Here is a 23,470-nt window from a genome sequence, read left to right as displayed (position 1 = left end):
AAGTTCAACTATTGAATTTGATCACAAACTTGAGTTAATATGTAATCATGTACACTAAACTAGTTTACTTATATATATAATCTATTAAAAATGAAATTTGAGAAATTCTATAAAATTAATAAATAAAATTTAGCACATAAGATCTCTTGTAAATTCAAAATTAAATTTTAATGGCACTTCCATAACCATGCGTTTCCGCTAAATTATTTTCTATTATCCTACATACACCCATTCTGTATCAAATACAATAAGATGACGAATATGGCTTTATGTTAATAATACAAAACTGTTTATTCACTTGTATCGTTGTATCTCAACTAGTAAAACAAATATATCAATCAGTATAATATTTTTAAAGCTGCCTCTAATATTTATTAATAGAAATCGAAGACATTACAAAAAATAATAATGCACTTTAAATTTTGAATCTAACATGTTATAAAGTAGCAATTATATTTTGGTGTACAAACGTAAGCTTATTTTTTTAAATACGTCTTCATGAAGTAGATATTTCAAAATATAAACCACATAAATAAATTATAGTGTTATTAAAACCACCACCAAGTACATTTATAATTTTTACTACATTAGAAAAAGTATGAAGTATTTTTTTTTACGCAAAATATATTTTTTTTAAAATAACGTATACATTTATTAATAAATTGTAATAATTATCTTTCTATAAAATTTTACAAGTCCAGTTTTATAATTCATTAATAAATTTCGTGTTTAAAAATTAGAATTCCATGCACGTGTATTAATAAAAATAAATTTATTATACCCTATCAACTACATTATAGATCGAAGTATATTCGCTTGGCAAGACTTGGTAGAGTTTTAATACACGCATACGTCAAATTATATTATCAAAATTACTCATTGAACAAAATTCATTGGAAACAAAAAAGCTAGTGTTTTTTTTATATTTGCTAATCGTTTTTAGGTAACATTATAAACCTGATAAATTTAATAATAATATTAATCAGTTTTATTAACTTGATAAATTTAGTAATAATATTAATCAGTTTTATTGATAAATTAAGTAATAATATTAATCAGTTTTATTCAATGAGCAATATAGAAAATGGGGTCCAGCATATCTACACAAATTTGATTACTATTAACAGCGTGTTGGTAATAAGACTTATATTACTCTTAAGTAGATTAATGTAATCGGGCAACTTCAAGACATTGCATTTAATAAAGTCATATACTACAGCAATATGGCGTATGAATATCTATATCGCAGTTAAATAAATTCTAAGTATTTTTATCACTTTTTTTTCGAACTATGTAGAATGTGAATAACATCGCGTGCAATATATACATCCTTTTATTAAACAGTAGTCCAGTACAACTCATGTTACGCATTTCTGGCACGAATGAAATCTGAACTTCGTTAGTCCAAGCATATAAATAACACATAAAATAACAAAGACATAATGAAAATAAATCCTTATTAAAATAAAAATTAACTGCAAAATGCACTTTGAATGTAATGGATTACTTCAACAGGAAAACTTCATATACTTAATGGAAACGAACAAAAAATTGTTACATAGGGACTTATTTTTTCCTATTTCTTAATATTTTTACAAATGCACTTTCCTACCTTTTGATAATTTGCAATAACTTTAAATATATTAACATCCCCGTGATAAAACTTTCAGGCCAAGCTACAATAATAATATTTTTCACCAGTACAAGATTTTATTTTTACAACATCCATATCAAGGATATACTAGGCAATACTAGTAATCACACGATTTCCATCAATCTAACGCTGTTTTATAATTAGAATACATCGTATATACATTCACAGTCATTTTCAAATTAGTGCTTCCAAGCCATAATGTTTAATCCAGTTTTAAACAGAGAAAAAACTATTCATGGCGGTATGTCAAAACATCACAATATTGTAAAATTTGATTATGCCACTTAACATATAAGGATGCGATATTTCGATTCATTTCATAAACGATTAGGATATTACGGGAATGAATGTTACAATAATTTAGGCTTGCCATTGGCAGTGACAGTGGCGTTCATTGTTGAATTCGTTACCGCTATTTCAGCAGCCTGCGCCACTGCTACAGACACGGACTTCTCCACAAATTGTTGGTAGAGTGGCTTCATGAACTGAACAAAAGTAAAAATCATTCTTTCCATCAAAACTGCACTATTTTATGACAATTATAATATGCGAAACTGCATAATTGTTTTATTTCCAAAAATTTCGAGATATTTTTGTTGTTTTTTTTTAGTTACGAGCAGTGTTTATTTTATGAAACTTAACATATCAACATCGAAGAAGTATTAATAGTTATAAGGAAGAAATAGATTTTTTGATTAAACAGTTATAGATGTAATGTTTGGAAAGAGAAAGATATGTAATCAGTGATTAATAGAGTTCAAAATTTGATTACACATATTTATGTAGCCGAATGTCATACCTTTTCGAGATATTTGCTCCTGTTAGCACTCAGCTTATGACAGGAATAAAAAAAGACAATAAAAAATAGTAATATTAATGGTTACGCTTTTATGGAACGGTTTTGGTTAGTAAGAAAGAAATGTGCAAAACATAGACGTGTAAGAAACATAGAAGACTTGAAGAAAGAAGCAATTTGGAATTAAAGATAATTAAAGACTAAAATTAGAAAAGAAGAAAAGCGTGTGATCAGATGTAGCCATGTCTGCGAAGATCGCGATAAGTAAAATGACATATAGGTATTGCAAATACAATTACGATAATGGACAGGATTAGGTATCTTAATGTATAAATTAATTTATAACAGAGATGAGCGCATAGCCAGACCTGTTGCAATAAAAAAATGTTAAATATTAATCGTTATGTGAACATTATACAAACTATATTAATATGCAAAATATACATATATTATGACAAGTGCTGCTTGTACGTAACATATAAAAATAGATATAAATTTTATGTACGTGATTTTAGTGAATATTTCAATATTATAGGAACATTTTATACTAATTTTAACATCTCTTTCATGATTAATATTTTAGATTATGACCAAGTACATTAAAAACGAGTACACGTTTAATAAACTAATAAGTGAGTAAAAAAATCTCTACCTTTCTCAAATATCGTTTTTCATTAGTACACTGTGAACATATAATCTTGATCAGAAAGGTGTTATATCCATACGATAAAAATTCAAAGCGGGTACACAGAGAAAATAAGAAATCTTAATTTTTAAGAAGATACTTGTACTTACATTTTCCCATATCTTACTGGCTAAGTCATCTATTTGTGTTCCAATTTCTCTGAATTCTCCACTATACCTAAATAATATTCAAACAAAAATGGTATTCAGAAATTCTGATTGTAGGATAATAGAAAATTATAACAAATGTAATATTTTAATACCTTATATATGCCCATAAGACAAGTGTGAGAAGGCCAACACCCATAATAAGATTACATACATTCGCTATTGTGTACAGACCAACAAGACCAAATATTCCGGATAAAATATACATAGTAACGGCAATTGCGAAAAACACTGCTGGCGTCCGCGCTGCTTTAAAAATATTTTTGCTCTCATTGTGCGCCTTAAATTGCAAGAAAGCGTCATCCATGTCCTATATTGCAAAAGGAAAATAATTTAAGATAAAGTAAATATTCAAGAAAAAAATTAGAAAAATTACAATAGTTAATTTTAAATGTGCATATTTGCCTTAATTAATTTTTCCATATATATTTGACTGAATTCTTCTCCGCCCATCTTTCGTTTATTCTGGAATTGACGAAGAGCTGAGCCCATACAATGTTGATGTTCAGATTCTAAGTGAGCGGTCGCTAAAAACGGTTTCGCTCCACCGCACACGGTCTCCATCATCTGAAGGTACAAATCCTTAGCTTCTGCTACAGCGGTTAAGTTGTTAGCTTCCGCTGTGGCCTGTAAATGTAAAACGCAATTACTGCGGTTTAGATGATTACCCGTTCCAGTTGAATAAAACAAAAGATCGACTTATAAATAAAAACCGCAAATTGTAGGAGCACACCGTTAAATTATACGTACCACAAGCATACTTTTCGGTTCGGGAAGTTCATCTCCCTTGTAAAGATTGATATAACTTTTGAAATATTCCAACAGATCTTTCGCTTTTACGACCTGGCCGTTGATCTTTTTGGTCACTAGATTTTCCGGTGCCAGTATCATTGGTATGAGCACTTTTAACTGTTTTTTAAACTCTGCCTGTATCTCAGATAATCTACCGTCGAATTTCGGATTCGTCGCGATCTCTAAACCGGGATGCGGCATGAGAAAACACGATATGTCTGAAAAACAGGACTTAATGTGCTTTCGCAAGCTTTGCAATTCCGCATGCTGCCTGTCGGAAATCTCCAGTCTTTTGTCGAGCAATTTCTTTCCACCATTTGCGCCGTAATCGGCCTCATACGGATAAACCCAGTCTCTGACTAGGAACTGTAATCTCTGAAAAGGTGTACTGTCGGAGCTTTCTAGCGCCAGTCTACCATACTCGGTGAACAATTGTAGATGCTGAAGATCGTCCTCTTGAATATTTTGCGACAGGTTGTATATTTGCACGGAGGATAGCATTGTACTCAATGCGAACACTGTCGCGCAATCCCGCACCGTTGACTGACTGTCGAAAGCGCCTTGAGTGTCCATAAGAATCACAGCGATCTCTTCACCATTCGCCAAAGTAGCGGGATAAACCTTCGACCACATCAATATTCCTGTAGTATCCCTCTCAGAACCACCTCGCCATGAAAAACCACTTAATGGCTCGTCTTCGGCGCCCAACCAGGAATCGGTATTACTTTGTAATATATACTGTTGATTGAAGTGACGCGTATGGTCATATTCATCCAATAATCGATTTTGTGTCGATTGATGAAGAGTAAACATGAAATAATAAAAATTTATATAATAAGTATCTATGTATATGTAATTCTTTTTTAATTTAGACATCGACAATTAAAGTAATAGTCAGTCAAATTTGAATATTACTTACCTTGTTGTTCATGTAACGAAGAAAAAAGTCAAGGAGGAAACTTTTGCCTTTCCTGAAGGCACCAGCAACAGATACTACAACCACACTTCTATCTTTCACGTCGTCATGTAAGAGAATTTCTGACAATGCAGCTTCATCTAATTCAAAGGTATGATCTGGATGGGCAAGTACTACTTGAACAGGCCGCCCACCATCCACGTCTTCGATCTGTCCATTTGTTGGCGAGAGCCTTTCTATCCGATCGAGGTTTCCTAGATAATCTGCAAAAGAAAACTGGACTAAAAATCTATTACAGACAATGGATAATAATAAATAACAATAAATATTGAAGAATTGAAAGATTCAAGAAAAAAATATATTTCATTATTCTATCTTCATCAGTAATAACGGAGCATCTAAAAAATAAATTGTTTCTTTTTAAATTACAAAGTTTAAACAGTGCCATCAATACTTCGTTTCCCAAAAAAGTATAAGGAACAAAGATACAGCGAAAAATGTATACAAAGTAATGTTTTAATACTAGTCAAATACAGAAGTGGATTTCAGGTGTAATTTATTGCATATAGCATAAAAACAAGTCTAAGAATAAAATCGCTGCCGGTTATGTATCTAACGTTGACCTATGACATGTGCTCGAGATCAACTGTAAGACTGACTGAGAATTTAAATCACTGATGGAAACGGCAGGCTAACTGAGTAGAAGACCAAATGTAAACCGCAGTAGATTTTATTGTTAAATATTTCATCGGCTATATTAAATAGAAAAATTTACAATTATTCGCAATTAATGTCTTTTTTTAATCTAAAAAGTCTAAGATAAAAGTTATCCGCTGCAGACTTAACCTCAGTTATCATACTTCAGTCACGGTCACACTATTACCATAGTAGTGCGAATTTGACTTTTTCATTTTTCATCATATGTAACTTTGAAATGAAAAAAGCAAAATAATTCAATTATATAGTTTTTCAGGGTAATATTTTTCTGGGAACCTATTGGTAATAATAAAATTAAGCAGAAACAATATTTTATTGCAAGAAATTGTTAATTAAGAAAGTAATAAATTGAAAAGTAAACTTTTTTCAAAAATTGCTGATGCGAAGACGCACTAGTGTGGTAACTAAGGGTTAATTATATTATATGTTATGATGTAATAAATTAATAATGTTATCATGTACCTATATAATAAAATTAAGATTTTTAAATCTTGTTAATGTATTATTTTTTTAATTTAAGTGCAACAGATTTCTCTTTAAAGTGCTGTTTTCTAGTAAACGTGGAAAAAGTTGAGTTTCTCCATTAAAAGAAGTGATACGAGGGATACCGTTATGATACAAAGGTAGAATACCAGGCTTTCAACTAAACTAGATGAAGTGAAACAAGAAATGCTTGTTCTCAAAATTACTACTGTGTAGTATAATAAGCTAACTGTTGAAATAACTGTCGTTATTCGCGTCATGAGATCAGTAATATTTACACGGCAAAACATCCTGGGAAATTAGTTACAGGAAACTTCCGTTCTACTTCTTACATTTTTTTGCTGAATAACAGATTGATGTTTACCAGAATGTATTATATAAAAATTGTGTTTTAAATTGCTATTTGCATATCGCAAATGATCTTTATTATCCAATTACTTTTATTATTTTCTTGACTTTTGCGCATTTAAAAAATAATTTCAAGTGTTTCTTAATGATAAACTTCTTACTTCTTACAATTATACCTGTCACAATGATACTTAATTTTCAAATAATAAAGCGTTAGGCTTATACGAAGAAATTGATTTCATCATATCTTCACACACAATTTTTATTAACAATATCAAAAGATATCATGAGAAACTGAAGTTTGATAATCAACGATAATCAGTAGTTGGATAATTAACAAGAATCAATGCAAAAGAAGTACGTTATTTATATTTTTTGTTTGTCGTACTTTTCTCACTATTTTGAAATACGATAAAATTTTCATTGGTATACGGTAATAAGCAACAAGCTCGAAATGATAAATGGTAATAAATACAATTTAATAAAATACAATTTAAATAAAGTTGCATATTTTTTTAGAGATTTCCAACTTTAACAATACATTGATAATATCGTGTTATATGACAGTCGACGTTTTCAGTGACATCGCATGATATGCTTCGTCATACTAAAGGCAACACATCACACTCGATTTATGCGCGGTATTTTCAATATTCGTTTCATTCGTTACTTCTTTTATATCTGATGACTTTACGTTTTTATCGACAGTCTTGCTTATGCAATAATAACTTCTCAGTTAGAATACTGCAAGATTTCAAGCAAATTATAAAAATACTAAAAGACGTTAGAAATAGTTATATATATTAAGTAATTATCATATTTTCTTGTTATATTTTTTAAGAGAATTTTAAATTTTTTCGAATGCAAATTATATTTATCGCTTCAAATTCTGTCTTTTAATTATATCACTTAATAACGATCGCATTTATGTCGGCACTGCTGCCAAATTATTTCAGGAGCTTCTGGGATATTTATATAAGTATATATTGTCGTTGATTTCACGTTAAAAGATATGCGAACTGTATATGGTATCTACTAATATTCATATTAAATTACGTGTAATATATTTTAGTAAGATCAAGTGCGCAGAAAACATTTTTAATTGCGAATAACGTTCAGATCGAGACCGACAATCTTTTATTGTATAATAAAACATCGTTTCTTCCAACAACCTGCGATTACATATTGTGAACGAACAGCCAATTATACTCGTGTGGATGCCAATTCTATGATTCCTTTTCTTTCTTTTTACATCTCTACTTGTACGACAAATTTTTACGTCATTGTTATTTATGTATAGTCTACGCATCCATGAATTCGCCTTACTTCACAATCATAAAAATGATTACCGCGTTACAGCAGTAAATACAAGGTCATGGATTTCCTGTCTGAAAACGGCAAAGAAAGGGAACGCACAAATCCAATTAATTAAAATGTCAGAAAGGATTGAATCAAAAGTAACAGAGAAATAACGCTGTTAGGAACATGATAATATTCAAAATATTTTACGGATTATTTTAGTTTGATTTTATTCATCATACGCAGATATCTTTTTCGTATAATTTACCGCAGATTAAAATGTTAGGTTTTAATTTGCGAATACGTGAATGAATCAAACTAATAAACATCTAAAAATTCCTCATGTAAACACATCAAAGTAACTTTCTCAATAAAAAAGCAAACGTAAAAATAACACGTCATTATTAAAATGTGTTCAATGGAGTTATCGTTAATAATTAATCTTAATAACACAGACAATAGTATAAAGAAATTAAATTTAGTGGAATATTTGTGTCACATCGATCGTTTATTCGTAAAGCACAGCACTTTGCGATTTTCAAACTTCTCGTGATTTAATAATAAACTTTCACATTGCATCCTTTCCTTCGAATCCTGAAATACATGCGACCGAGATATTACAAGGACTCACGTGAATTGAAAAGAACAAGACGGCTTTTGCCGTAAATGATCTGAAAAAGTTGTAAATTCAAGGTAAAGAACTCGAACCTCTCGCAAGAATCCCAGGAAGAACTCGAGCAGTGCCTAGAAAGCTACTGACTGAACTTTACGCAGAAATTTGATCCAGCGAGACAATCTAACGAACCAACAAGTCGCTTTTGTTGGTTTTCTTTCGTACACAAAAGAAAAGATTTCTATTTACTAGAAAAAAAGGACTCTTGTATGCGCGCAAAAGTCGGTCACCGTTTCGAAATTCATATGGAATCGTTACATTTTTAGGTTTTTAGCGACACACAGCGACTGTGATCAGCGGTTTACGAATAAGAAAAGGTGGAGAGACGAGTTAACGGACAAACGATTTTAAGAGAGCAGTCAAACAAAACTTATGTCTTGTAATCTATTTCTTGCAATAATTATAAACTGACTTCAATCTTGATTTAATTCATTATATTCTTTATGTTTGTTTAATTCTTAGAACTAAAAAAAGAAGCAAAGAGTTAATTGAATCGAAACTAAAATTAAACTAAATTGGTAGAAATAAACATTAACCAACTCACCCATATTTTCGGCTGTTTTATGCTGTTGTCGTGGTACACGGTTCACGTTCTCGTCGAGGGTCGTCATCGGGGCCTTCTCGGCTGGAAGTAAATTTTTAATACGTTTAGGTCATTGTTTTAAAACATGTTTGTGCTTTGCGTAAAATCCGCTTTCAGCTATTAACCCTTCGTCTACAATCTGAGTCTTTTCTGGCATACACAAGCAAGATTTTACTCACAAATTTCTCTAAACTAAAGGAAATTAGAGTCCAATTCCCCTCTTAAAATATTTTGTTAGTAATAAAGTATTATGTAATAGACGTTGAAAAGTAATTTCGAGTTTTCCCGCATTTTTTGAAAGCCTAGAATAGTAAAAAAAAAAACTTGAGATAAAAAAGACTCAGATTGCAGACGGAGGGAATCAAAATATAATTGCTGAGGGTTAAAAACATAATTAAAATCAGAAGGTGAACCTTGATTTAAAATCAATAATGATTCATTGATATATTCTTATCTAGGCTCTTAATAAATTTGTAAACATGAAGAAAACATAAATGTATCTACTGTAAATAAATGCAGTTGTTGAAATCAGTGTGTTTCGCGAAGATAACTAGAAATAAAGCAATAAAAATTTATTTTATTGAATTTTTTAATGAGACTTCAATTTTCCTCGAATTAATTATTATTTATATGAAAAATTAATTTTAAGAACAAAATACTAAGAAAAAAAAAATCGGGAAATTCAAACAGTTTCATGGATCAAGCCGAGTCAGTCGATAAGATAATTGTGTCAAAAAATCATCTGACAAACTAACTCGGCTTCTGCTGTGATTCCACAAATACGCTACGCTGTGTGCCATTCCCGAAATTGGAATTGTGAGCCGTCACATTTGCGGTCTGCTGTGTCCTCGTTCTGGGCGGCCTCGCCGGTTCCTTCGGTACATCCGACCTTTCCGACGGCCTTGACCCAGAAGGGTGGTCGTTGTGCCGCTTCCGTCTCGGCGTTATGAATTTTCTCTCGGCCATATCACCGACTTTCACATTCGTCACCGAATCGACACGACGCTCAACAAAATCGAAACGAACGCGAAGAAAAATATATATCAGGGAAGAACACTCGATCGCGCGACGCGCAGATGCACAGTGCACACACGATACTTGGGTACTAAGTCCGCGAGGAGAGCCAGCAGACTAGAAATATCCCGTTCGCTGATGGTCGGTACTCTTGAGGCCGTGCCGTGACGGCAAACCTCGCGAGTTGGCAGCATCCCACGAGTGACGACGCCACACCGACAGAAATCAACTGACACAATCGCAAAAACGTAGTGGGGCACCACATACATAGGCGGCAAGAGGATTTTCTTCAAGTTAATGCATATGTGTGCGAAGTTTAGCTAAACAGTCTCGCGTTACTTGGAGAACTCTCAAGTTGTATGCTCAAAAAATACTTTGTAAATAAATATTTTATTCATATACCATTAATGTGAATTTATTTTGTCAGTGACAAAGAGTTTCTAACATTATAGCTAAGGATTCTAACACTTGTTTAATTATTTTAGACAACTGCATTCTTAATCATAGAGTACCCTTTTTATTACTTACTTGCAACGTCTCATATTATTCTTGTACAAATTAATCTTTTTTATTGCAATAAATGTACAGATCTAATTAAATGATATTAAATTTTTGTAATCACGTTTTCTAAAGTTTTCTAAGATACAAATGATGCACTGATGCGGTTTCTTGGTGATGACGCCGATGGAAACAGTCGCTCCATTTTTATGATGGAAGTGGGGATAGAAGCCGGCATGAAAAATGCAAGACGGTATAAGGTACAATGACGATGTTATCGACGTTTTTGCGTTAAGATGCTGTCTAGTTTTGTTCGTCATATGGATAAGAGCAGCGATTGGTTGGAGAAAACGAGTGCAATTAGTGATAAAGAAGAATAAAATGGCTGTGATCAAACATCTGTTCAAAAGATAACGTTTTATAATTTTAAAGTACCTAATACTGTTGAGCATTGATCATCGTGAAACAATTATATAATGTGAAAAAATATTATATAACGTGTTAGATTAATTATTTTACGTGCCATAGTGTGATTATACAAGTCTATTAAAAGAGTAAACAAAAAAAGGTAAAGTTCCTGAAAGAAAATGTGATATAAAAAATATACTTTTATTATCCAGCATTATCAAATAATATTGCTGTGAAAGATCAGAAGTTTAATCAGATAAATGAAAATAACAAATGTGTTTTGTATAAACAAGAATATAAGGAATATTTAATAAAAATTATATATTAACGATTGTAAAACGAGCAAGTTTAAAACTTCCAAGTGTAGCGTAATAACAATAACTTAATTGAACACTGCCAACGGCAATAAAATTATCATTGAGACTGATTACAAAGAAGCAGTTGCTGACGTTATTTCTGTAATATATCTTTTAGAAAAACATTTTGCTAGAATACGTGTTTATTATATTATTTTTATTAATAGAGCAGAAACAAGGATCAAGGCCACTGTAGATGTGGAAAATAATAATCACACTGAGAAAAATGGTCTGGTTGGATTAAATAATTCTGGTGGAAAATAAACAACGAATCAGGATTTTCTGGCTAAGACTATTAGAATTCTAGTTGAGATAACTAGAATTCTGATTAATATAATTATTCTGGTAAAAATAAGAATTGTAGTAGATTTTATCAGAAAAATGGTATCAACAAGAATTCCGGTTATCTCAACTAAAATTCTAATAAATTTAACCAGAAACTTCTGATTCGTCTATTTTCAACCAGAAATATTTTTCATTGCAATAATAAATACATAAAAATTATCATAATAATTTATTATCATAATAATTATTCGTATCTATATAAAAATGAGTTTTGAAAAGATTTCATAGCTGTGTGCAAAATGACTTATAATAATCGTTTCTAATTGCAACGTTTCACGAAAAATAATATAACAAGATGTAAAAGTAGATTGGAAATAAAAGAAAATAATTACTATAAATTATTTAAAAAAAACTTAATAAAATAATGTAAAAGTTTGTCATTATTGACATTTTTATCTTATTTTTAATCAATTTAGATTTTTATGAGAAAATTACACAGAATACAACTTTTGGGCGAAGAATAATTAGAATAATCAATTGATAAAATAATTAAATAAGACTAGAAAATCTGTAATTAGTGAAGCAATATAAAAACGCGTTGTGCAGGTTGATTAATATTATTTTTTGAGTATTATGCATGTACCTTGGACTTTCTTAACCTTTGGATCGTTTTATAGACAGCTTTTTGCATAGATTCATGACGTACGTGGCTAGTATCTTTGCACGGACTGTAGAAGAAATAACGAGCTTAAGTTTAATTTAGAAACGGACACGAATAATTTCGTACACTCGCATTTGAGTACGCCAACTGGGAAGAAGTTCGCGCCATATGTCGCAAATATTGGCACTGTATCCTTGCGAAAACTTTTAAGCGATGCCTCGTAAATGTTATAAGTAGAAATTATTGAAGAACGTAATTATAGATGGACGATATACCGTTGCAATTTGAATATTCATTAAAATTATGCTCAAATATTTAAATATTATCTTATCTTAAAAAAATATCTTACATTATAATGTATTGCATATAATATTATAAAACATTACAATGGCAACTTTGAATACATCGTTCATATTAAAAGGATTGAATAAAATAAAGTCTTCCACTATATTTTGCAATGATTTTAGATTTTCTAAGAATATATAAGACAAATATTTTTAAAAAATTTATATTAATAGTAAAATATTATTTATTTTATAATATTTAAAGAGAAAGATAAAACTTATACGGATACTCAGATAAGTCTATTTCCGGGGAAAGGATAAGTTTAGTTTTAAGCTCATCGATAGTTTCCTCTGCCTTCAAGAATACTTCTCGACATTACGCGTTGCTTTTCTACTTTGAGCGATTGTTAAACCGCACTGCCGATTTACGAGCTAGGTAACGTTGTCGAAGCAAACATAATCAAAGTCAGTGGCTACCATGAGAATTTTACCAATGAGGATTTTAGATCGATACTCGATTTGCACGGGTGGTAAACCGTGAAGTTAACGATCGCAATGAGTGTTACACGTGGAATTACGACGTGCTTTCCTAAGATATTTATTTTATGAAGGTATATTCCCCACTAGAGCATTTACACTGTGCGGAGGCAAATGTTTTACGACAAATGAGGGTTTACTGTGAGAAGGAAAAGTCGAATCGGCGAACGAGAGAGAAATAAAAAATCGCCTCCTCTCCTTCCCACCCGTATAAACGAATGAGAGTAAGTTAGGATTATTGTGGCTCCTTCAGACATTTCGGTTATCGTTAATCTCGCACACGATGCTATCCGGTACGGAGTTTATTTATATTTCCATCTCCGCATATATGCCAAGCGTAACCGCAACTCCCGAAGTTTATGCAACACCGTATGCAGTTTGGTTATGAACTCTGCAACGGTCTGAAAGGTTTCTATCCGCTCGATTTTGCGAGTTATAGCCGGCAAATTCTTAAATCTTCATAACGCTAGCGTTACGCTGAATGAAATAAGATATCTTTCTATCGAAACGTTATTCCATCGTATTACGTCACAAATGTTAATGTTTAATCAGTAAAAATTTAGTAACTAAAATTTAATAGCAAAATTTATCATAAAAGATTTAATTATTAAAACGATCTGAGATAATATAATTTCTCATCGTCGATTTGGTTACTTTGATGCAATTTGTAAGAAGCGAATTACTTTTTAACGATTTTACAAGAAAATAAAGTCGTGATCGAACGTATCCCAGGTTTAATTATGGAAGATACATTATTGGTATATTGTAATACACTTTGCAACGATAGGTTTTATTGCAATTTACAGCTAACTGACTCGCATCATATACGTATAGAGTAGCTTGTATAGAAATTCAATATCATTGAACTTTCCTCTTCTAAAGGCCATACTTTACAAAGTTACCGGGATAAGTTGGCACGTGCACGTCTCTCTCACGTCGAGCGATAAAAAAATGAAAAAAGTATGCCTCGTCATGCCATATGCAATTGCACTTACGCTCGTTTTTACTACGAACCCCGACTAACTTGATTGCATCGTTGCGTAGGTTATGAGAGAAAATGGCAGAGAGAAATACGCGCGGATGTCTCAAAAATGCCACGATCGCGTTTTAGAGAGCCCCGAGATTGCGGTGTTGGTTATGCTTACAAACGCGAGGTTCACTCTTTTATTTTACGATCTCAATGCGTCGCCATTCAGAACTTTAAATACAAAACGTCATCGCGTATGACATAAAAATTTTTTATATCATCCTGTTAAATCCTAAAACTTGATCCCTTGCGAAAAGCTTTTTTTCTTTCTGCTACGGAAAGAACGATTTTATTGAAGTATCTAAAAACTTAGGTACTCACAGAAAAAATAATTTTATTGCTAAGAGAAGTAATTACTCAATTTACTCTCTTTTTATTAAGTTACAGTCATCTTTAACAAAGATTATTTTCTTGATAATAATCTTCAAATATCTTATTACAAATTTTTAAAAAATCATTAAATAATTACATACTCGAAACAAGAATTAATTTTCTTTTAATGAATATTATATAAATGATCAAAGAAGCAACTTTATACAATAAGCAAATCAAATTAATTTTAATTTAATAACCCTGAATTAATGGAAGTATTAAACTTATTAGAATTCAAAATATATTTGATGTGATAAACTTATGATAGATGTGCGGATATATAAACTTTTGAAATACTCGAAACAAGTAATTATTACTTTCATACAGCACGTATTTTTCTGTGTGTAGATGTAGATCTAAAAATAATTTTGTTGGATCATTAAAATAATTACGTCGGAAATACAAGCATGATAAACAATGCTGCAAAAAGTTTAGACATTCTATCAACCGGCTTGAGAGTTCAACATAATTATTTTGCTGGTCCAACAAAATTATTTCCAGATTTGTATCCAGCTAAATTTTTAAATACTTCAGCATAATTGTTCTTTCCATATGGATCTCGATTAATGGCGCACTACCGATTGGCTTCCGATTCATCTGACTGAATAATGCAAGTCTAATTAGCGAAGTGCACAACGCGAGAGCGCTCGATGAATCCGACTCGAGCGGAGATATGCAGTTTACATATTAAGTATGTATACGCGCGTATTGACGCGCCGAGAACGAGCATTCGCGTTGGCTCGATCGTCAGACCTCTCATCAGCCAATTGACATCCTTTGTATAACTTTACTTTGTACAGCTCGAGTTATTACGGCTTGAACAAGGATGCAAATTGATGCGAAATGTATCTGCATTATTTTCAAAATTAGATTTTTTCCCCTCCTTTTTTCTAGTAGACACAATTGCGTATAAATCGGTTTTTCCTAACTAGGATATCACGTCCACTTAAAAGAGAATGATTGCTTGAGAATCACCAATGAAAATGTAGTAATGACGTACGTGTCATTAGCTGAAGAGCAGTACCAGTTACAAGCGGATGCGAGAGAAATTCTAAAGAAGAAACACAAGCTTAGTCATCAGGAAGGAGAAAAAATCGTTACGATCGTACACGATCACGTGTCTGAAAGTCATAGATAATAGAATCGAGTACGTATAGCACACGCAGTGGAAACTTTTCCCTCGTCCGAGCCTAATCGCAGTCTCCAAGTCTCGCTAGATTTATATAGAGAAAGAAACGCTTCGTCGTGGTTACGAGAAGAGAAAGGTGACACGTCCCGCAGGTGGACGGTGAAGTACCACAGGAATCAACTTCAATTAACTCGGTGAATTGTCTCGGGCTTCGCCGGCGCGCGACCGTGTACGATGTAACGCCGGACTTCCGCCTAATTTATCGCGGGCGGCTCAGAAATTTATTGTTGAGGCGTTGTTCCCGTCCGGCGACGGACCGTCGTAAACTATCGGGAAAGCGGGGCCCTGGGTTCGTTTCCATCGGACGTGCATACACAGCGCAAGCAAAGCTATCGATGCTATTCAATAAAACACGCGCCACGTCGGGCTGAATAGGCGTATTCGCCAATATGCGACTCTCATTTCCCATCCCGGAACGGCGTGTACACGTGTGTGCGTGTGTGTTATTAGAGCGTTGCAGCTTTGAACGTGCTGACGCGCTTTTCCCATTCGATATATTGTCGCGCAGATTTCATTTAATGCGGAATAATATTACGATTTCCTGCTGTAAGAAAGGCATCGCCAGCGAGACGATAATTTACGAGAGAGAGAGTGAGGGAGGAAGAGAAGAAAATGCATCGGATTTCTCTGCATTGACGCAAAAAAAAAAAATGCATTTGCTAATTTCGCAACGAGAGACGAAAACACGTGGCTCGTCACCGGATTAAAGCGACACGCCGATTCTAAAAAGAGCAACTCCGTTATTAACGTGCGAACCCAACGTTCTCGCGTTTCTCTCCGCGCACGTTGTTTGTCGTCCTTTGATACTTTTTAATTCTGAAAATCAAATCAGTCGATGCCAGCGGATACCCTGCAACCTGATTATCCGCGTCGCTCTCTGTCCTGTACTTTTGCTTTTGTTTTCTGTTACATTCCAGTAATATATTTTTTCAATGATAGAACAAAGTTTTTGAAACATAACGCTAATGTCTGTAGCGAAGCGATGTGATTGAATTATTAATTATATGGTACACTTAGAAAGTTACAATCTCACCTACAATCACACAATGACCGCAGATATTAACTAAAATGCGTTATAAGTAAATCAATATTGATAACCCAGACAATCTTTTGTAACTCTAAAGTTTTCGACGCGAAAAAAAGCAGAATTATTAATCGTATAATTATTAAAAAATTTATAATGTTGCCGAGTATAAACTTGTAAAATAGATTCGGCAGTAATTAATAATTTTTTTCTTTAAAGAAACAAGATTCAGTGTTACGTAGTATTACTTTCACAATATAATATATATCTCCAAAAAAATAATACCTATATATTTAATTATTTCCCTCAAAGTCGTTAACTTTTGAGTGAGTATAGGCGAGACGGCTACAATTACCTAGTCAGTTTTTTTTAAATCTGGAAAAGAAAAATAAAAAGTATTGTCCACGAGAAGTATTAACGTTCACTTATTTTTACATTTTTTTATAATCTATCTCAGATATAACTAATGTAAAGTTATCTTTACAGCGTCCCACTAATCTACGTATTTAAATTACCTACCTACTTAAGTTCACAATATATCATTATCTACCCAAACGCAGCATGTTCAAAATCGGGACATAAGACATTATTTAAATATCTTTTTATATATCACATCATAACACGTCTTAGGCCCGGTTCCATTAATACAGGGTGGGCCATCTATTGGTACGTTTTTACAGAGTGGGCCATCTATTGGTACGTTTTTAAAAATGCGATCAAATGAGCATACATTGATATTTTTTATTAATTTTTTTTTTGTTGTGAAGCTAAAAGTATCCGCGTCAAGAATGAAAAACGATTTCGTTCATGTGGCTCCCTCTAAAAAAAATTAATAAAAAATATCAATGTATGCTCATTTGATCGCATTTTTAAAAACGTACCAATAGATGGCCCACCCTGTAGAAGATTAGTTTTAATCTCGATTTAACTTACTGTTTATCTTTTTCTAATTCTTAGCCTTAAAGGTATTTTTAAGATATCTTTAAGACGTCTTGTGCTCGATCCACGACCTTGCTTTAAGAAGCCATAAGCTGTAAGTTGACGATATCGATCACAGAACTTATGCTTTTGGGCCGTAAGAATTGGATTTTGCTCAATTTGCTTAAGTCTAACGGTTAAAACCTAAAGACTACGCAAAAAGTTTAAAAAACAGAAATTGTCACTTAATCTCTTTCGACGTATGGCTTAAAGCCTCTTAAAGCAAGGTTGTGGACCGAGCATTATATTCTCATTTTGAACACGTGTGCTGCTTAGGTAAAGATTAAAGGTCACGAAGAAATTTCTTAATAAAATTCATTCATAAATTTCTTGATAACCTTCAATTTTTAGATACATATTGTGAAACCGGATCTTAAAGTATAGACATTAATGTAGAAAGCGACACGTAACCAGAAACAAGAAGTATAAAATAACGCGTTTACTTGCACCGTGTCTATTTCCTGATTCCGCTCTGACTTTACATCGTATTCTAATTTTATCCGATCAAACGCAATTTACCGTCGAGATGCTATTCGTGTTTATACGACATTCGTTGTATGATTAAAAAGATTGTTTTATACAGTTGGAATGTTATTACGTCAGTATTATATCATCTACGCTGTGCAACAACTTGGGTTAAGTTGATATTTTATATATCATACACGACAAAGTTTTTAAGGTTGATTGGCTATAGAACAGAAAGACCCGAAAACTTCTCTATCTTGCAATCAATCAACAGATTTGAAAAGTTTTATCGTACGATATATGAAATATCAGTCCTAAGCCTATTCTATAATTGTACAAGCGTAGTTATGATTGTAGTTGTAAGAATTAATCAATTACAGTCGATTATTCTCCTCATATTCGACTGTAGCTGCATTCCATTATTCACTGGGAATACGGAAAATCTATATATAACGTAGATTTTCAGTATTCGCAGTAAAGAACGAAAAGCAGCCAATAATTGGTTAATTTTTTATGACTTAAGACTCTACGACCATTACGTTTCCTATTGTAGATCCCGCATTAGCCTTGGCAGAAACCTACCAAGTTAACACATCGTTCCTAGGGCAGCCTTTAACTATGATTATGTCGTGGGTTAATCAGCTTGACAAATCCCAGACAATGTTTAGAAGGCATCTTTATGTCTTTTAGATGTCTTTTAAACATGTATGTTCTAAAAGATGACTTTCAGGGCACGTATAGACTTGTTCAGGATAAATTTCAATTGGAATTATTTAATTTTCTTTACTCTCTAAGTTCTCTGGAATGGAATCTCACTCTAAAGAGTCAAAATTGAGTCAGTCTTGAAAAAGTAGCTTAATTTCAATCTTTAAAAGTGAACGTTTGTTCTTCAGAGTAAGAATCTCCACTCCAAACAGTTTTAAAGAGTAGAAAATACAATAGAAATGTAGGCAATAGATGAGCAATTCCGATCTGAATTTATTTTGAATAATTCCATAATCCATACCTTCTTATTTTAAAACTGTCTTTAGTAATGTCTTAAGATGCTAATATATCCCTCTGGTTTTCGACATCTTAAGACTGTACTTAAGACAGTCTCAAATATAAGAATCAACTACGAATACCAGTCTATGACGTCTTTTAAACATTTATGTCTGGGATTACTCAAAGACGAGCTCGTGCAACAATTCTCAACCTTGCTGACTAATCGAAACGCAAGGTCGCCTGGATATACGCAGTGGACATGGAGCTGTCACACTTTCGCCGCGAGCGGGCGGCACCTACGAGAACGCACTCTCCGAGGACCACGCGTCGTCGTCCTCCTTTTTTTTGACAGAAACCTCTCCTCATCCGTCAGGGCTCCAGCGTGCACGTAAGCACGATATTTATAGGCGCTCGCGTCGACGTGGCTCTCTGTTACGCGTCCTATTATGCGAGTATGTTATAACCTCCACGGTCGCGTCGATCATGCTCTCGATACTCTTGATAGCCCTGCAACCTCGACATCATCTGTTGACATTGTCATTAGTTTAAACACAATCGATGGAGGCGCAAACGCGTGGCTCACACACGTCTCGTCTTTCATCGAAGGAATTCGCGCGACGTCACCCTTTTTCCTTCTCTCTCTCTCTCTCTCTCTCTTTCTCTCTCTCTTTCTCTCTCACTCTCGTCCTCTTTCTCGTTCTGCCTCTCATCACGGTGATTTGCGAATTTACGCGTTCGTGTCGATCGCTCGTGAGCTCGAATAAAAATTCCACGGGCACGGGGAAGTGCAGATGGGATTCGGGAGTTGGGAAAGAAAGTGACGCAAACGAAGTGTCAAGCGACGAGAAAGCATGGACAGATCGCGGCACGGTCACTCGCGCACAGCTGGCTCACGTCGGAGACTAGTTGTCGCGGGCTCGCGACTTCGACAATAACGTGCGAACGATCGACGCCGCGCAACGTCTCGCCGGCATCCCCTCGTGCTTGGCGAAAACGATAAAAAGGCAGACAAAATACTCACCCACATACGAGCTGCCGTGGTCGCCGTACTGTTTACGTTGTCCAGCGTCCGCCATATTGCGCCGCGCGTGACGTCACTTCCGCTGTTGCGCGCCACAGTCGCCACTCGCAATTTCATCGGCGAATTGCGACGAACTTCACTGCTATTCGCCTGTCCGCACGCGCGTTTGATCGTAATAATGTCCGGCGCGTATGATCGACGTTCGGACGTTGCCCTGATTTTAATCGATCACTTCTAGCGATGGAGAATGCGATATTGCTACCATGAGTATTAACGACTGGCAGTCCTCTGGAAATGCAACGAGCGTTTCTGTATTTATGACTACAACTTTCGGCTTAATTTACGCCGATGCTATAACATATCGATGTTACGAAACTGGCCAATCATAGCTATTCCTCTAGTGAGGAAGAATGGAATAACTGCGATTGGCCAGTTTTATAATATCGATCTTATAACTTTGGCATAAATTGAATTGTGTAAACGTACTTCGTGACATCAAAATGACGTCAAACAGCTCCAAAATAATTATTAATAAGACCTGGTTCCATTAATGTAGGACTAACTTTAATCTTAGTTCAATTTACTCTATTTGTTTCCAATTTTAATTTAAAAAAAAAAAACATTAAGTTAAACCGAGATTAAAGATAATCTTACATTGATGGAACCAATGTAAGATTATCTTTAATCTCGGTTTAACTTCATGTTTATTTTTTTAAATTAAAATTAGAAAAAGGTTAAGCGTATATTGGACTGAGATTAAAGTCAATCCTATATATGGTTGATTTTTATTAAAAATTTAATACTAGTACTAGTCAATTAATTGGTTACATTGTTTAATAAATAACACTCAACAATGACTAACAAATAACACATTAATTGGTTACATTACTTAACAAATAACACTTATTTTGAGTATTAAAAATATTGCTAACAATGTAGCTAATTAATCAAAAGGATGTTAATTATTACATGGAAAGAACAGTTTTGCTAAAGTATTTGAAAATTTAGCTACATTATATAGATTCGAAAATCATTTTTATTGGACTATCAAAATAATTATGTAGGACGCTCAAATTGGTTGTTAGAAAGTTAGAACTTTTCACAGTGTTGATGATTATGTTAGAGATTTCTGATTATTTTGATAAATCCAATAAAATTTTTTCAGATCTTCATTTAGCTAAAATTTTTAGATTTAGCAAAATTGTTTTTATTGTGTATCAATAAATAAATACAATTGCATACATACAAATACATGAATAAATTCATACAAATTTATTTTTCCCAGACGCTTTAATATCTACTCGTAAGAATCGTACAATTAAGTTTCTAGCGTTTCTACCACCTTATATATAAATTATTCGATTCAATCTAAATTATTCGAATTTAAATTGTGCCGTTATGTAGATTCGCAATTTGCAAAACTGATAAAAAAAAACTTTTCATGTAGCAACCAAGTTAACGCACGCGGAGATGGATTTATAGTAGATTACAATTGATGCATATCTCTTTTTTCGATAAAACACGAAAAATAAATTGCGAAACGAAAAACGTGTCTCATCATTAAATTAAACATATCAGATTATCGCGTATTGCGTATCGGAGTGAAGTGTAGCGCGCTCGCGCGACCGCCATGTTGTACGCCGCGGGAAACGACCAATCCGCGTCGCGAATAAGTTCGAATCTCGCGGCAGCGTTCACTATAGTCGCAAAGTCAACGGTCGGTTCGCGCGCGTTCGGTCGTAAAATTCGCGAGAATCCGCGAGAATTGCGGAAATCCGCGATAATCGTTGATCGTCCTGTCCTCGGCCGCGTTATTGGAGATGATATCGAACGTCCGCGAGTTTCCATGACATGCATCATTCCGGATTTCGTGATTTCAGCAGTTATTATACTTTCGTCTCGACAAACGGCTCGTCTCGATATGGCGGTTTGGCGGCAGCGGCGGGCTCATATCGGATTTTTATCTCGGATTATCGTAAAGTTTTTCTTCATTAAGTATATTTCTATAGTATGAAACTTTAATTGCAGCAACATTGATGTAATAATTTCAATGTTACTGCAACAATTGGTGGAATGTTGCAATTTTACTGGATATTTATACCCCTACAGCATAAAGTTACACAAAAGTTGTAACAACACTGCTGCAACATTGCAGAGATTTTGCAGCGATGTTGTGTCGTATAGGTAATTTTGTTGGGTCATGAAAATACTTACATTAAATTTCAAAAATTATAAACAACACTGCAATGAAGTTTGACACTTCAGTAATTAGCTTGAGTTTCCAACAAAATTATTTCAGCTCTGCGAAATTTTAGATCCAGTAAAATTTTAGATTTTTCAGCAAAATTATTCTTTTCGTGTATTATTCATTTAAAATCGTATAAATTAATAAAAAACAAAAGAAAAAAATAATAGGATTCTCGATATTAAAATAACATTTTTAGAAAGAAAAGCGTAGATATTTGGGTGTTTGGAAGAATTCGAGTTACGCTTGTGAAGTCTCGATGGTCTCGAGCCCCTTCCTCGTGACGTGCCGTATAGGGACTTGTTGCCTCTCCGAAAGATGGCGGCACGGCTCCACCTGCGCGTCGTCACATCCGAATGCGCTCGATAGCGCGGTGGCGCGGTCTAGGTACTTCGCGTATAGAGGCCCGTGATTCGCGGATATACCCCATGGTGGAACGTGGATGCTGTGCGCGGTGGTTCATGTCTCGTACCCGCGCGAGTACGCACGACAATACTCGGACGGTCGTGGTGTCCGTCGACGACGTCGACGACGTACGCGCGTGGCCGCGACATTAACGCGCAATATCTCTCTCTCTCGTACGCCGTGAACGTTCTCACTTCTCGCGAGTGACAGCCGTTCGTTCGGTCCGAAGACAACGGCAACAACGGCCCGTGTTGCGCCGACGTGTTCTCGCGAGACGCGACGCGCGGCCAGCCAGTCCGCTGGAATGGTCGACCGCGACGGGTTGGTAAACAAATCTCGGGTGGAGGTGGGACACGCGAGGAGCGACGAGGCTGACGTCGTCGCCAGGAGGAGTGACGTCGTGGTGAGGATCAAATAAGAAACGTAGTATTCTTCGCGGTGAGAGCGGAAATTCAAACGACGATCGCAGGACCGAAGGAGAGACAGAAAGCGAGACAGAGATACATGCCGATTTCGTCGTTCGCCGCGTCGCGTCGCGTGTGTGTGGTGAGTGTGTGTGCCGCGTAGTCGAAACGAACTCTTGAAAGCGCGCCTTTTCGGAACG

General features: G+C 34.3%; 1 protein-coding gene across 6 annotated transcripts; it reads right to left on the bottom strand.

The window, feature by feature from the left end:
• Positions 1–1,179: 1,179 nt before the first annotated feature.
• Positions 1,180–20,354, bottom strand: atl (atlastin GTPase). 6 transcript variants are annotated; one of them, XM_018505359.1, is made up of 11 exons: positions 20,217–20,353; positions 9,869–10,120; positions 9,075–9,155; positions 5,014–5,273; positions 4,053–4,832; positions 3,708–3,929; positions 3,398–3,612; positions 3,246–3,312; positions 3,103–3,132; positions 2,454–2,486; positions 1,180–2,139 (listed from the first exon to the last, which is right to left on the bottom strand). In XM_018505359.1, exons 1-11 carry the CDS (start codon positions 20,269–20,271, stop codon positions 2,005–2,007), a joined length of 2,130 nt encoding a protein of 709 aa, XP_018360861.1. In that variant the 5' UTR covers positions 20,272–20,353; the 3' UTR covers positions 1,180–2,004. The 6 variants fall into 6 exon arrangements, 4 of the variants coding, with proteins under 4 accessions (XP_018360861.1, XP_018360862.1, XP_018360865.1 ...); XR_001940044.1 differs by having other exon boundaries at positions 2,088–2,139; positions 2,454–2,818; positions 20,217–20,354; XM_018505360.1 differs by lacking the exon at positions 2,454–2,486.
• Positions 20,355–23,470: the final 3,116 nt, after the last annotated feature.

This window comes from Trachymyrmex cornetzi, unplaced genomic scaffold, assembly GCF_001594075.2.
Source record: "Trachymyrmex cornetzi isolate Tcor2-1 unplaced genomic scaffold, Tcor1.1 scaffold204, whole genome shotgun sequence".
Lineage (NCBI taxonomy): Eukaryota > Metazoa > Arthropoda > Insecta > Hymenoptera > Formicidae > Trachymyrmex > Trachymyrmex cornetzi.
This window is presented reverse-complemented; position numbering and strand designations above follow the sequence as displayed.